General features: G+C 36.9%; 2 protein-coding genes across 2 annotated transcripts; both read right to left on the bottom strand.

Annotated features, from left to right (window-relative positions):
• Positions 1-4,426: 4,426 nt before the first annotated feature.
• LOC144025784 (protein sidekick-2-like) lies at positions 4,427-10,820 on the bottom strand. Its single transcript, XM_077532114.1, has 14 exons — positions 10,685-10,820; positions 10,283-10,621; positions 8,838-8,966; positions 8,580-8,747; positions 8,428-8,498; positions 7,347-7,593; positions 6,535-6,618; positions 6,126-6,188; positions 5,897-6,025; positions 5,639-5,803; positions 5,211-5,263; positions 4,897-5,005; positions 4,784-4,814; positions 4,427-4,705 (listed from the first exon to the last, which is right to left on the bottom strand). Exons 1-14 carry the CDS (start codon positions 10,728-10,730, stop codon positions 4,648-4,650), a joined length of 1,692 nt encoding a protein of 563 aa, XP_077388240.1. The 5' UTR covers positions 10,731-10,820; the 3' UTR covers positions 4,427-4,647.
• Positions 10,821-12,672: 1,852 nt separating this feature from the next.
• LOC144025827 (hepatitis A virus cellular receptor 2 homolog) lies at positions 12,673-15,321 on the bottom strand. The gene is made up of 6 exons (XM_077532183.1): positions 15,124-15,321; positions 14,695-15,033; positions 14,253-14,312; positions 13,676-13,716; positions 13,381-13,474; positions 12,673-13,298 (listed from the first exon to the last, which is right to left on the bottom strand). Exons 1-6 carry the CDS (start codon positions 15,164-15,166, stop codon positions 13,228-13,230), a joined length of 648 nt encoding a protein of 215 aa, XP_077388309.1. The 5' UTR covers positions 15,167-15,321; the 3' UTR covers positions 12,673-13,227.
• Positions 15,322-15,765: the final 444 nt, after the last annotated feature.

Raw genomic sequence — 15,765 nt, 5'->3', positions numbered from 1 at the left:
TCCACTGTGTTCGGCTGCCAAGCTGATGGAGATCTTCCAGTTTGACGATGTTTCCTTAGCGGAACTCGCCTCTGGGCAGGTGTATAAAAAGCAATAGTGTTAGCGGGGAGGATGCAAACAAATTTAAAGAGATTAGGAGCCATGCCTGTGTTCAAAGCGCTGACACTTAATGCTCTGTGAATGAGAGGTGATATGTGATATGAATCGTACGAGCTGTGTGGTTCAGGAGGTTCAAACGTTTATGGAAATATCTGCGAGCACGGAGGATTATGAGAGTGCGAAGAGATGCAACAAGCATGCCCATTATAGTTATTTCTGTCCCCAATGACGGGTTGCCAAATGATTTTTCTCTCCAGTATTTGATAAACTCACTACATCAACATGAACTCCAGCGCGTTTCTATGGAAACTTCTCTAGGAAGGTTCAAATTTGTCACTCGACTCAAGATGCGCTCAACAATAACATGCAATAAATGTGGTTAAAGTTGTCAATCTACATATTGCATTCTGCATTCATCGGCGCTTTCTGGAATAGCTTGAACAAGCAGAAACATTCAGCATACAAAAACAAGTTCAAGTGTTTAAATAAGCAATGTGAATTAGGCCAAAATATATCTTAAAAAAAAAAGAAGTTTTCGACAAATTTCAGCAAGACATTAAAGGCCCAGTATGCCGGTTTCACTCAGGAAAATGCACTTTTTAAATACAGGATGTACACACTTTAACTTTCTCTCAGTCTACACATCTGGGTTTATGTTAATCTTTGGTGGTGATTTTGTCCTAAACCCCTACACACCCCAGCCTGTGTTAGGACAAAATCACCCCCACACGTGAAGAAAAGCCCAGATCCGTAAATTGAGAAGTTGTTTGTTTGTTTAAATCCTGTATTTAAAAAGTGCATTTTCCTGAGTGAAACCGGCAGACTGCGCCTTTAATTCTTCTCATACATGTGTTTGTGTTACCAGTAGCTGAATGTGTGCCATATTTAAGACATTGTTTGATTCATGTTGCACTATGCTTTTATTTTATTTTTTTTAAACAAGCCATGACTTTTGGTTGTGTGTAAAATAGTACCATCCAAATCAATTTCTTGCACAATTTTAGAGTGCTAACCGAAACATTTCTTATTAAGATTAGGAATTGCTTAGTGCTGAATGAGGTCCATAGCATGACCTAATCAAACAATTTTAATTAGTTTTTAGAGATTGGATATTGTAATATATATTTATTTATAATTAGACCATTGCCACTTGCATGCAATTGCTGTAAATGGTTAGCGTAAATAACAAAACATCGTCCGTTTGGCCAATGGTTTTGAGCAGTGTTTGAAAGGCCATAATCAGCTGATTTAATTGGCAGTCCGATTTGATCGGTGGGCTGATTAATTGGTTGGGCCATTTGTCATTGTTTCATGGAATATGAGAATCGTTCTTTCAGTGGAGTCGGCGAGCATTTGAAGGATGAACTCATAATCATAATGCTTTTAGCTTCTGAAAGTGCAGCTCCCATTATGAGGAGTCAAGTGTATCTTATTCATGATTTTTTTTTTCTCCACAAATGAAAATAATCATCTAGAAAATAGCAATACTGTGCGTTTGCTAAGCATTTGAGACCAGACAAATTTCCCATCTATGCACCACAGACGGGTTGATGCAGATGCCTCAGCAAAGTGACAACACTGCACTTGGTTTACTTGGTCTACTTGGTGTCTCCATGGTAACTGTTACTGTATGTCTGACCTTCAAACATGAGCGCTGCCTTCCATCTCACTCAGGTTGGGTAATCAGATCACATCACACACACAAATGCAATGTCAGATCTTGTCACAAATGACATCCTTGCAGGTGATTTCTAGACTGCTTTTTCCACCACTCTCGTCTAAAGTTTTTTTTTCCTCAGAGATTTTACTCTGTTACTCTGCTCTTGCTGTGACTTACTCTCACTTGCACGTTGACAAGCTATGGCTCTAATAGGATGAAATGTTCCCTTTGAGCTGTCTCAGTCAGTGGGGGGGTGCTTGGCAAGACTTGAATCAATTAGTGCTTCTTTCATCACCAAATGAGCCAATGGCTGCTCACGCTTTGACAAACTGCATCCGTGTCTCGTCTCATTTTTGTTCCACCTCACCTCCTATTTATTTTCAGCTCTGATGCTGTCATCTGCTCAATGACGGGCCAACATCTGGCAGCTTCTCGCATTCATCGTGGCAACGTGGTCTGCAGACCGGCCCCTCCTGTGGAGCTCAGCCTTTGGTGTGTGTGGTACCGTTCAGTCGGCACTTCCTGAGTGCTGCTGCCTTGATGTGGCCTGAACGTTGGTGCATGATTTATTGCAGTATTAACATTAGGCTGGTGGCTAATACTGCCATTGTTAGGACCATACATACACGACACGACCCCCTTCCCAAAAATCCCATCTGGGCTGTTGCAGATGGACTATGGTAACATTGTTAAAGGCTACTGTCAAGAGGTTGCACCATGAATTTTGAACTGCAGTAAGTTGAACCATCTGGTAAAGCTAAAGCAGGGTTATTATAGTTTTGGAATTTTTCATTTGAGTTAGTTTTAATTTCTTTTTGAGTATTGTTTTTTACAATGTATTTAGTTTTAATTAGTTTTCAGGGTGGTTCTGTTCATTTTTCATTATTTTCAGTTATTTAATAAACGCTTAGTTTTGTTTAGTTTTAGTTAGCTTCAGTATTAGTTTTAGTCTTTATTTTTATTTTTATTTTATTTTTTTAATGTGCGCAATATTTAAAAAAAATAAATTAAAAAAAAACACCGTGGGAGCGATGACGTCATCTGAAGGTGCTTTTCCACTGGCTACTGCTAGATGACGTCACTTCTGTGTGACACACTTTTAAACATCCTTTTTCCGGTTAATACCAAAATAAATTGACTTAAAATCCCATTTAAAATCATCCCAAAAGGCTCATGCATTAATTTACCAAAGACTAAAACGTAGACATTTTTGCTATAATTATACTTAGTTTTGTAAACATTAAATGTAGATTCAGTTGGTTTTTGTTTTTGAAAAAGCATTTTCGTTTTTATTTTATTTCGTTTTGTTTTTTGTTCGTTTTTTCATTTTTTGTTTTATTTTAATTTTAGTTTTTTCGTTATTTTTAGTTAACGAAAATAACCTTGAGCCAAATAAATGGAAAGTTTTACACTGGTTGTCAATCTCCAGACTTATAGAGCACGTATTTTACCTGCTGAAGAAGATACTAAATAGAGTAACCCCCAAAAACAAAAATGACGGCATGTGGTATTCCTGTTCCTATTTTAATTATCTGTTTGATTATTAGCACTCACCTAACTTGCAAATAATGCTATATTCTAAGTTGTATATCCGTCCTAGAAGCCAAAACATGGAAATAAAAGTTGAGGAGTTGATCTTTTGTCTTATAGACATTTTTTTACGTCAAATGTTTTCAGTCTACAACAAAAATAAAGGATTTGGATACTTTTGGATCATTTTAAAAACGTTTGCAAAAAAAAAAAAAAAAAAAAACTAATCTCATGGTGACCTAAGACTTATGCATACTGTCATTTGAATTAAACAGCTTCTTGAAATGACCACCATGTTGGTTTCTTGTGTGGTATACTAGAGCCAGTGTGCTGGAGGTTGTAGGTAAATATTATTTTTTATATGCGTGGCCAATCAAAGAAACCTCATCAAAGTCATGTAACCATTGCCACCCACAACCATCACAGACTTTTTTTCTTCCCCTTAATCAAGAGCCACGCAGAGCAATTAACAATGTTTGAAGAAACAAATGAAAGAACAGCGTTATGGACGTAGTGCAAAAAGACTACAAAGTCTGCTGTTTGTGCAAGGTTTAAGCAAAGGCAGGACAGCGGCCGAAAGATGAGAAGAATGTGGTGGGCCATGTGATTCTACAGGCCACAATCACACTACAGTTATATGCTGGCTTGTAGATTTGGAGTTTGTGACGGACATTGCCATGTAAATAAGATTTAAATCACATTATCATCATCCTGTGTGCTGTACTACTGGAGGAATAATAGGAGCAACTCTTTTTTTTTTTTTTTAACCCACGCATCTTTTCTTCCATATATAGCCATGTACAAATATTGTTCCATGTGGTAAGATCTGGAAAACCGGTACTTGCCATCACTCCCGCATTCTCCCTCATTGTTGGGTGACATCCTGGCAGGCTGCTTTCCCAAATTTCCCAAATATCAAATTCCCTCCTCCAATTTAGAGATTTATTAGACAGATGGATGAAAATCGAGTTTGGCTTCAGTGGCTCCTCGTGAGGATGCTACTGTACACTGGTGTTGGCTAAGTTGCAACGCACTCGATTGTGGGGTGTTAACGCCCTCTGCTGGCGCTTAACTGTCACAACAAGATGGCAGTTCATCTCAGTAACAGGCAGAACCGTGACAATAATTATATCCATATTATTAATCGAGAGCATTTATTATAAAATATTTTGACCTCAGTGATAAAATGTAAAATGCGTCTAAAATATTTTTATTGATGACACAGTAAAATACTGATGACTATCCTGCATGAATATAGGCTACACTAGTACGTAATGATGACAGTATGGCTCATTATTGCAGTTTTTCAAGTTTTTTTTTTTCTTTCTCATGATGACATATTTTTAAACAAGCGTGCCTCACAGCTCCTGCATAGACTCTGAGCCTCTGTAAAGTATTGCTCCACGGCTCAGCCACCTGGGGAGGAGAAAACATTTGATCCAGTCAAACATGCCCTTTGGGAATGAATTTAGTGACAAGGATGCAGACACTCACAGGCTAATGTTGCCTTTTTTCCCTTTCATCCCTGCGAGGGCACACACGGGGGACAGTTTTTCAAAAGGAGTTCGATTGATGTGAAGCATCTCTCCCTCAATTAGCATACTCACGTCTCAGGTGCCATGTCGTCACTATGGCAACAATCAACAACAACAACACCAGCACAAGTGGAACAACGATGGCAGCAAGGTGGCCACTTCCACCCTCCTCAGAGCTCGTCTACAAGACAAGCGGCCATGGTTAAAAAAAATAAATAAACATGGCATTCAATCATTTTTGTCCTCTAGGGGGCACTGCAATACAATCCAGGTTAGCTGTTCATTTTATTTGACGTTTTTTTTAAGGACAACGGCCACAACAAACAGATTTTGACACTATTAAAACCACACAGGGAAAAGCACGAAGCATGTTGTATCTTACTTACTGCTGCATGAGAATTTATGGTTGTGGTTGTTGAGAAAGCACCCTGCTGCTGACCTGCAAGTCACAAAGAAATTTACAGAGCATATTATGGGATTGAAGTTGTATATTGCTATTAAATTAAGTCACGTCAATTTTTTAAAAATATGTCTATATCTTCACTAGATAAAATTCTGACTGTACTAAAATAGATTTAATAATTCTTTTTCCGTTGATATTTTTTGATAAGGTATAAATAAAACTAAACTACCATTACAACACTTTCCTCAGAATATTTTTCCTTTAATATTAATTTTTGTTCCCACATTTATTTATTTATTTATTTATTTTTTCATCTGTCACTATAACCAAGAAGAAATAAGTAGTTTTCCATGTAAGAGAGAAACTGTTATGTACCATGGGTATATTGTTAGCAAAATGTCACCCTGTCACCTGTATCTCCAGTTGTGAAGGTAACAATGTTGCTGGGTTTACTAATACCCAGCCTGCTCTTGGCAAACATGCGGATGTTGTACGTGGACGGATTTATCTCTATGATGGTGGCCTCTGTCTGGTTTGGGCTGAAGTCCACCACTGTCTTTTTAAAATCCCACGAACCTGTGGTTGTTGGAACAGAAGTCAGTTTTGCACTGAATGGACCAAAAAAGTCAATACTGTTTGGGTGATGTTACTGATTTCGCTGTATCGTACCATTCAATGCTTTATACTCAAGGAAATAACCGGAAATGGGGCCGTCTCCTTCATACCCAGGAGTCCAAGAGAGAGAAACTGTGTTGTCTGTAACCTCCTTCAACTCAACAACAGGGGGATCTGGGAGCACTGAGAAAGACACAGGTGGCCAAAACATATTTTCAGCTTGAATCAAATTATTCTGGATGATCAAAAATTCTATTTCCTGCCATAGAGGCAAACGCTGAACCTGCAGAGCTTTGTTGCCATGTTGTGCTGGCAAAAGCCACATTTTCTGCTGGAGTTGTGACGTCTGTGAACACAAAAGAGGAGGAGCCATACAGATTTTCACAAGAAAGACTAATTAACTGCAGGCATGTTTGGAATTAATTGAAAAGTTGAACCATAGAAAATTATTGTAACACAATAGAATAATTCATTATTATTATTATTATTATTATTATTATTATTATTATTATTATTATTATTATTATTATTATTGAGTTATTGTGGTCACATCATAATCATTACATTAGTAATAGAAAAGTATACTATACCCATCTGCTTCTTTTCACATTGGAAAAAAAAAATGTTATTTATTATTTTTCATTTTCAATGATTTGTTTGTTTTCATCTTAACTGAGTGTGTCATATAGTACCTGAAATGAACTTTGTGGTGTCTGGCGTTGGCCATATAACGGTGAAGAGCGTGTTGACTGTTGCCTGGGTGGAAGTTTGGAGAACTAAAACAACAACAACAACAACAACAACATAAAGTGAATCAATTATTGGTATATTGCAAAAGTGAGGGAATGTATAACTCATACAGTACTGTACAAAAGTCCATATATTTAGCAGGGTACAAGTTAGCAATGACATATCTTCACTTTCATCTTGGTCTTAGAGAGACGAGAGGTTATTTTACATTGTTGTGCAGTTGTTGCTTTCTTATCTGTCTGTTTGCTATGTTTTATTATCTGTGGAGCTTGGCTTATTATGAATAGGCTAACAAAGGAAGTGAAACATTACCACAGTATGTACTTTCCCCTGTTAATATGTCTGCTTTATTCCATTAAAGAATAATAATAATAATTATAATAATAATAATTCTACAGGTGCATCTCAATAAATTTGAATATCATCAAAATGTCCAGTTTTTATTCAATGACATTCACGTCTCATGAAAACTCTTTGCTGCATGATTTACAGCCAGCCTCAGAATTCAATCAGTGTTTGCCCTCTCATTCCCAGTTCCTGCATTGGGTGCATCAGAAGCCTGCGTGGCATATATAAAAAGTGCACGTAGAAAAGGTGAATGAGATGCATGTGGTAAGTCTATGAGTTTTTATATTTTTATTTATTGAGATGCACCAAACTCATGAAATTGCATAAATAAATAATTGTAAAAAAGTCTTTAGACTTTTGCATAGACTGTACATTTAAGATTTGAATAAAAACTCTAATAACTGACTCTCAGCCAAAGTAGAGCAGAGGGGTGCAGTCGAAGCAGGTCCTATTCCTGCGTTGTTGTTGGCCTGTATGAGCACGCCGTACTGGGTGGAAGGCTTCAGTCCATTCAGGATGAGGCTCTCTTGTGGCCCTGTGGCCAAGACAGTTTGCCGCTGCCACCACTTGAAATGTCTGCCAACAGGGTCGTACTCTCTGTATCTGATGTTGTAACTTCGTATCACACCGTTCCTCAGGTCGGCCCTAGGAGGCTATTGGTAAGGTAACACAGTCATTATCATTAGCAACATGTAAATTGAAATGGTGAAAAACAATGTCATATTTCTCCACAATTGAGTGTTGCATAGTTCTGTACAGTACATGTTTTCAGCAATTATCTTCAAACATGTATAATTTAGAAGCAATTCTATGAATTCACTTTATTGCGGGTCTCTAATGACCATAAAGATCAGGTCCATGGAAATATTCCACAGACTGTTGCCACACTGCTTAAACGTTTGTTATCTTAACTAACAGTGCAACTAAATATTATTTTGTTATTTTGATATTGTATTGTGTTGCACTGTTGCTGCATTTCAATTATGGAACTTTGTAATATGCAATAATAATATATAGAAAAAAAACAAAAACAAAACAAAACAAAAAACATGACCAATACATAATTAGCTTTTTTTTTTTTTTTTTTTTTTTTTTTTTTTTTTAAATATAACTTACCTGTTAAGAAAATAAGGGAAAATTAGGAGGAAAGTTTAACCAATCGGTGATTTTATAACCTACCAGTGTATGATTATATTGTATAAGACTTGTTTTAACCTTTACCTTATCAACAAAAAGTGTAGAAATGATCAAAGAATACAATAAAGTAATACATTGAAAAAGAAAAACTAAAATAAATAAATAAATAAATATATATATATATATATATATATATATATATATATACTAAATTACAAAGACTGCATCATATCATATGTAACTATGTAACTGTTGACTTTTTTTTTTTTTTAAACATAAAACCACCTATTTTTGTTGATAGATTTTGGCATTTAAGTGATCTTGAATAAACTGTCAAAGGTGAACTTTACCTTCCAAGACACTCTGATGCTTGTAGATGAGAACGCTTGGAGACGCATGTCCACGGGTGGGCCGTCTGGTGCTGAGCATTCATATAAAATGGAAGAAAATTGCATAAAAGTTGCATAAACCAAAAATGCTACTTTATAACATTTTTCCTTACGTGCTTCTTCTGTGGCGACTGTAAGAACATTACTGGCGTCACTCATTCCCTGACTGTTGACTGCAAACATGCGAAGGTTATAAAACTTAGCCGGCCTCAAGTCCACCAGAGTGACCTGAGTCAGGTTTGGGTTTGACATGTGAGTTGTCACTGCAGCATCCCATAGATCTGTGTGGCAGGACAAAAAAAATAAAATAAAAAATTAAAACTCAGTTGTGAAATGAGATATGACATTTCTGGATCCGAGATTTGGCATACCTTCTTTGCTCTTGAGATCAATCCTGTAAGACTTGATGGGCCTTCCACCATCAAACACATGAGCCCAGCGAATGGTGACAGTTCTGTCCCTCACCTCCCGCATCTCCACCTTTAGAGCATCAGGTTGTGCTAAAGGGGCAGAATTGCTATTAATTACGCAATCACAATGAAGATAGAGCCTAAAATCGATTGTTGAGATCAATGGGGCACACACTTCCTTTTACAAAGATGCTAATTAAGGATTGGTTAAAAAGCCAGTGGTGGGAAGAAAAGGAAGATTATAAATCTTTTTTTATTGTGCTTAAGTAGACTTTTTTTTTGGCATTTTTACTTGAGCATTTAATTCCCTGGCATATTGTTTTTACTCCCTACATTTGAAAACTAATATCTGCACTTTCTACTACAAAACGGGTTATTTTCTTAATTGCATAATTTCAAAATAGAGCCGTAAAACCAATGGCCTTTGAGATGAGGACTGATGAGGCAGAAAAAAACAGGCGAGACATAGAGAAACGTAAACCAACGATGATGACTCAGCAGTTTAAGAGAAGCTAGTTATTCTCCATCCACAGCCTGAATCAAGAGAATTGGATCATGTTGTCACCTACAAGAATGATTTGTCTCAAATGTGTGCACTAGTCTAAAAAAAAATGCCAGCTTTTGGCATTCAAAAATTCTCTGCCTAATCTGAAGAATAGATTTTGCACATTTTTTATTTTATTTTTTTTGTATTCACCGGTTCGCAATTTTAGCAAAGCTACTGGAACATGTTTTAATGGTGCAGCCAATAATAATAATAATAATAATAATAATAATAATAATAATAGTAATAATAATAATAATTATTATTATTATTATTGTTGTTATTATTATTATTATTACTATTATTATTAAGTGGCATAATAATAATAATAATAATAATTATTATTATTATTATTATTATTATTATTATTAATTTTATTATTATCATTATTATTATTATTATTATTATTATTATCATCATCATTAAATTCTGTACGGTATAAGTTATTGAAAGAGGTACTTTATAATTGGACAAAAGACATTTTAAACATTTTTACATTTTGTACTGAAATACATTTTAGAGCCAGTACTTTTTTTTTTTTTTTTACATTTTAGTTTAGTAAATCAGTATGATGTTGTTGTTGTTGTTGTTGTTGTTGTTGTTTTTGTTTTTGTTTTTTATTAAGGTACTGTATAGTTGGAAAAAAAACATTTGAAACTTTTTTTTTTACATTTTGAAGTACCTTGACTGGCTGTGATGTTTAGACCAGGGATTTTTTGTGAATTGTGTGAGACCTTTTTGTAAATGTGACTTGACTTGAATCAGTACCTCTGTTTCTACCAGAGACTTCTTTTACACAAGTAACTGTAGTACGTCTTCCTTAGTACTTTTGACAGCTCACATGCAGTATTTTGGGTCTCACCTGGTACCACCGTCAGAGTGATCTGATGTTTGCGGTCGTTAAACCAGCCTGGGATTTCCACACGGCAGCCATAAACACCCGAGTCGCTCTCCGCAACCTGTCTGATGGTCAGCGTCACGTCGCCCTCCGCGATGTTACCCATGAGCAGGTAGCGCTCGGATCGCCTGCTGATGACCGATGTTCCGTCCGTCTGAATAACTTCGTTGGAACAGCCTCTGCTAGGGATAGGCCCTCGACCCCAGCACACTGACAGCTTGCCATAGTAGCGAGCATCGTACTTGCACGTCAAAGTAACGTCTGTTCCGACTTTAACCTCCAGGCTTGCTGCAAAGCTGCACTCTGGAAAGGCAAAAAGAAAGTAAAACATTGTAAACACACACCAATACTCATCATATCTCTTACCTAGAAGAAGGCAGATGATGCAACACAAACTGACTAAATAAATCATGGTAACATCAGCTCAGTGAGGAACTTCATTCACCTGCTGCTGGGCATCAAACTGGACCACAGAGAGGTTGCGACTTTGACAAGTTTCCAAGTCACATGACGGTGACCCCGATGTGCTCACACAAACAGTTCTGCAGGGCAAGGTGGGATGCAGAAGAGGCCCGCTTCCTTTTTTTTGCGCTTTTGGTTCCTTCTCCTTCAAGTGGCAAGCAGTTTCACTGTGATGAATAGACGGAATTGAGCTTATCAACAAACTCTGGAACAGAGCTAATGTGCTTGAATGTCATCAGCGGTAACAAATGAGGTAGCGCCAACTCTGAAATCAATCAGTCAAACTTGAAATATGAGTTACAAATTTCAGTAATGCATTGGCTGCTCCGTGGGCACTCATCCATCTGGAAAAGGCCATTTGACACCGTCTGGAAACTGAAAGTCTATTTTGGAAGAAGAATGTTTGACTTCATTTGGACAAGAAATTACACAAACACATGAAGAACATGATGTTCCAGATGTTTACATGTTTGGATCACACTTTCAACAGCACCCCTTTTATAGTATAAAGACAAAAAGGGAGAGGTTGAAATAAAAAACAGGAATCATCTTTCTGTCCAATTTTTATAATAGGGATGTTCGATACGACCTTTTTTTTAGGCCGATACCAGTACAAGTACCCAAATCTTGAGTATTCACCGATACTGATACCAAGTACTTTTAATACATAAAATTTCCCCCCAAAAAAATTACAGATCATTTTATAGTAAAAGCCAAATATCCCAATATAGCATTTTCCCTTAAAAGTGCAACAAATTAATGATATTTTGTGTTCTTCTAATTACTAATTTCTAATTTTTTATTGCAAAATGGCTGGAAGAGGGCGTTGTGAGTATTGACACCTAGAAATAAGTTACGACCTCATACTCGCTCATCCCTAATTCTTTTAAACTGCCTACTCTATTCAAGGTTATGGTTTCATGGGAATGATGTTAAACCCTAACTAGACAAAACACAGCATACACTTTTAAGAAGAATAAGAAACACAATTTAAAAGAAAAGTGTGTGCAAGGAGAAAATTCCAATACAGCCTGTTGGCTATAAGAAGTTGTCTGCCTAATTCACATTTGGCAAAGTTATACAGTATAGACAACATGAACAGGCAGTTAGCATTAGCATCTGCCTCAAGCAACTAGCGCGAGCTAACCGCAGACGCATTGTTGCTAGCGGAGTGATAATAGAATACCAGACAGAGAGGAACACGGCGAAATTTCTTAAACTTCCACTCCAACAGGATTACTTGAGGTTATAGTTAACATTGAAACACGTGGCGAGACAGACAATATTCACACCATCACAGACTGGCAACTGAACCCATGCTTGTATCAGAAACGGGAATCTATCCTGAAAGTGACAGACACAGATGTAAATAGACAGTCTGTGTTGTTCAGGGGCAAACAGCTGAGTCTGAATTTTACTTGGCTGAAACTTTAGTAACCCAACATAGCACTTACTTCCTCTTTGACTGCTTCCAAAAAACAGATACAACAGCACAATGCTCACGCATGACTACACGACCAGTCATTGTGGCGATAAAATCTTGAGCGGGATTTATAGGAAAGGGCTGCAAGATCAACTGAATGAAACAAGCGCTTTACGGAAACCGATTTACACTAAATGAGAATAGGTGTGACGTGATAGAATAGAAGAGGTGTGGTTTATTGTCTGTTTTATCTCAACCCACACACGACACCTCTACATCATGTTTGCTATAAATGGGAAGTGATCTGCATTAGTCAACAGCAGGATTTATGGGAATATGAAATGAAAATATATCTCATCTAACTTTATTCTCCAAATGACTCATGAATGACGAGGCATCGATTGCTTACAATATACAGTCAATGACAGATTATATACAGTATACAGTGCATAACAGAAACATGTAAAACTAAAGGAACAAAATCAGTTTATTATTTCAGCATGAAACTTCTACCATACATAAACATAACCAGACTGTATGCCTTGTTTATGGTGCAAATGACAATGTCAGCAAATAAACACAAACCATTTTATAAAGGCAATTTAATACGGTACACATAATTACTGTACATGGGATTATCAAAAAAAAAAAAAAAAAAAAAAAAAGAGTATGTACAGGTTTCAAATGGGTTTCATCAGAATAATCCCTCTTGGAGTCTTAATGCACTTTACCTTAATACTTTGAAAGGATCTTCCTTAGCACCACAGTTAAATCTTCAAAACAAATTAACTCTCTTGAGCTTAGAAAAGAGTTAAAAAAAAATAAAATAAAATCACACCAAGCCAGGTCAAGTGAGTAGGAAGGTTGTTCCAACATGGTGATGTTCTGCTCAGCCAGGAACTGCAAGTTTTATGACACGCATTGTATGCTCATCTGTCTGAGATTAGAATGATGTCTGTACTCTTTGTATTAAATAATACAAAAAAAAGAAAGAAAAGACACAGAAGAGTAAAAGCGAGTGAATTTAAATCATTTCATACACATTCTCCATCGTTGATGTATTCAGGCGTTGAAGTGGCCGAGTTTGTTTCTTTGCTGTAGAAAATGAACACATGAATTTGTCAGCTCAGACCTTCATCTACAAGACAGTACAAGATAGAATTCACATGATACTTACAGGCCATTATGATTGTGATTATGAGCACAGTAAGGGAGACAATTGTTGCTACTCTGCAAATGTTGCCCACTTTCCTGAACGCTATGAACGCATCCTGCAATGAAAGTCAACCTCATCACTGGAGGAAAAGGAACATTCAAAAGGAATTCATTTCAGTACATACATACAATAACATCTCACATTGAAAACCAGAAAAACTGATTTGCGCCCTTTAAATTACAATCAACATTCTCAAGGTTCTCAAGGTTGATGTTGCCTGGTTGTTCCTCACAAGCACAAAACAAAAGAATCATACCTCAGCTCTGCCTTTCCTGTATAATGTTGTATCATCTCCGTCTGCATGTTCAAATACAGAAACCACTGAAATATCTTGAAAGGAATATGATAAAAGCCTAGTTAAAGTGGAAGTCAACCTCAAACATTTCTTGACAATAATATGTTATAGGTAACCTCATGAGTCTAAACATGACATTCTGATTAATATTACATTTGTGGAAAGAGTTATGAAGCAAAATCGAGCTGGTTTTATCCATTTTGCCACGTGCTGTCGACTGAAGATGACATCAATGTTGCTCAGGGATCAGGCAACAACCAATCACAGCACAACTGTTTTCTGAAGCTGCGCTGTGATTGGCTGTTACCAGAGACCTGAGCAACTGTGATGTCATTGTCAGTCAACAGCAAGTGGCAAAATGGCTGCCCTCTGAAATCGATTAAAATGGGTGTTTTTCACTGCTTAAATCATATTCTACAAACGCATTATTAATCAGAATGCCGTGTTTAGAATATTGGGGCTGCATAGAATTTATTATTGTCAAAAACAATGTTTGACTTCCCCTTTAAATAAAATAATTCAGATTTACTGTGCTCACCTTGTTGTCTTAAAGGTGTCACTGTCCGACTGGCCTGAGTAGCAAGTTGTTCCAAAGGTGCTGTTGAAATAAAGAATAAAAAAGAAAATACAAAAGAAAAGAAAAGAAAAGAAAAGAAAAGAAAAGAAAAGAAAAGAAAAGAAAAGAAAAGAAAAGAAAAGAAAAGAAAAGAAAAGAAAATTTGTATGCCCTTAAAATATATAATACCAATTTCACATTTAAAAAAAAAAAAATGCTCTTTTGTCTGAAAAAGGGGCTATAAGAGGTACATAAACAGAGCTATAAACAGAATAGAGAGAATGAGAGCAAAAACTAGCCCATATGAAAATCTTCATGATGGCATTTTATGTCCACTATTTTGCTAAGCAGAGGAGAAAGGAGAGAGTCAAGAGAGGTGAAGCAGCAAATGATAGCACTTAAACAGAAAGAGCCGCATGTTCACCTTCCTCCACGGCCAAGATTATGTTGATTTTATAGTCGTTGAACCACCCTGGCAGCTCGACCCTGCAGCCGTACACTCCGGCGTCGTCCGGTTGAACATTCAGAATAGTCAGGGACACGTCTCCATCATTGAGCTGGCCCAGCAGCTGGTACCTGGACTCGCTGATGAAGCCCACCGCCCCATCTTTGGCGTAGACAATCCTGTTTGAGCATTTTAAGGTGGGGACCTTTCCTCGCCCCCAACAGAAGCTCAAGAGACCGCGAGCTTGGGCGTCGTAGGCACAGGGCAACGTGACATTGTGCCCGACGTGACCACTGACTTTGAGGGCCTCGGCGCAAACTGCACGACACAGGATCACAACTCAGAAATGTGAACCCCTCACAGCGCGCCCACTCAGGGCTATACAACAAGCAACCAATATTGACTTACCTTGGCTGAGGACGGACAGGAATAAATAAAACATACCACGCATGTGGAGGCTCTTGTATAACTATACACTGAAATGAGGCTACCTCTTCCCCCGCACATTGGCATAATGTGTCGTGCATTTTCAACTTCCCTTTCTTTGCAATCAGGAAGGAGAACTAGCAGTCAGGACTTAGATGAATCTTTGACTTCCCTTCAGGCAAAATAACATAAAAAAAAAAAAAACATTACACAAACATAAAAAAAGAAGGGAAAAAGCATATAATAATCTGTAGATTAAAACTTAAATGAAGAAAATGGCTGATTTAAAAAAAAACCAAATATATATATACATACATATATATATATATACTGTATTGGAAGTCTTGATCATTTGATGTTGTTTGTTCCAAAAATACAAATAGTAAAGGAGAATTCAACCTAGATTTTGGAGCATATTATTGATTTTTTTTCTTTTTTTTAGTTGACTTCCTCTTTAAGACAAAAAACATGCAATGTTTATATCAAAGTAATATAATAATACTGTAGTTCTTGGTCCATAGAAATGAGTCTGGGGACTATTATAGAGTGTTGACACAGAAATGTGTACAGAAGTCAACTTTTACTTCAGGCATGTTGCTTTAATAAATGACTTCTCTATGGTTC

The sequence above is a fragment of the Festucalex cinctus genome, chromosome 9 (genome assembly GCF_051991245.1).
Source record: "Festucalex cinctus isolate MCC-2025b chromosome 9, RoL_Fcin_1.0, whole genome shotgun sequence".
NCBI lineage: Eukaryota > Metazoa > Chordata > Actinopteri > Syngnathiformes > Syngnathidae > Festucalex > Festucalex cinctus.
Note: the sequence above shows the minus strand (reverse complement) of the source record. Positions and strands in the feature narration are given on the sequence as shown.

What these genes read in the sequence shown, in the direction of transcription:
- LOC144025784 (XM_077532114.1), bottom strand. Translation starts at nt 10,730, where the DNA reads ATGATTTATTTAGTCAGTTTGTGTTGCATCATCTGCCTTCTTCTAG. An exon ending in CTGCTCTACTTTGGCTGAGA is followed by an intron (nt 6,619 to 7,346) that starts GTCAGTTATTAG and finishes TTGTTGTTTTAG; the next exon opens with TTCTCCAAACTTCCACCCAG. An exon ending in AAAAAAGGCAACATTAGCCT is followed by an intron (nt 4,706 to 4,783) that starts GTGAGTGTCTGC and finishes TCTCCTCCCCAG; the next exon opens with GTGGCTGAGCCGTGGAGCAA.
- LOC144025827 (XM_077532183.1), bottom strand. Translation starts at nt 15,166, where the DNA reads ATGCGTGGTATGTTTTATTTATTCCTGTCCGTCCTCAGCCAAG. An exon ending in CCTGTCCGTCCTCAGCCAAG is followed by an intron (nt 15,034 to 15,123) that starts GTAAGTCAATAT and finishes TGTGTCGTGCAG; the next exon opens with TTTGCGCCGAGGCCCTCAAA. An exon ending in ACAGGAAAGGCAGAGCTGAG is followed by an intron (nt 13,475 to 13,675) that starts GTATGATTCTTT and finishes CTTTCATTGCAG; the next exon opens with GATGCGTTCATAGCGTTCAG.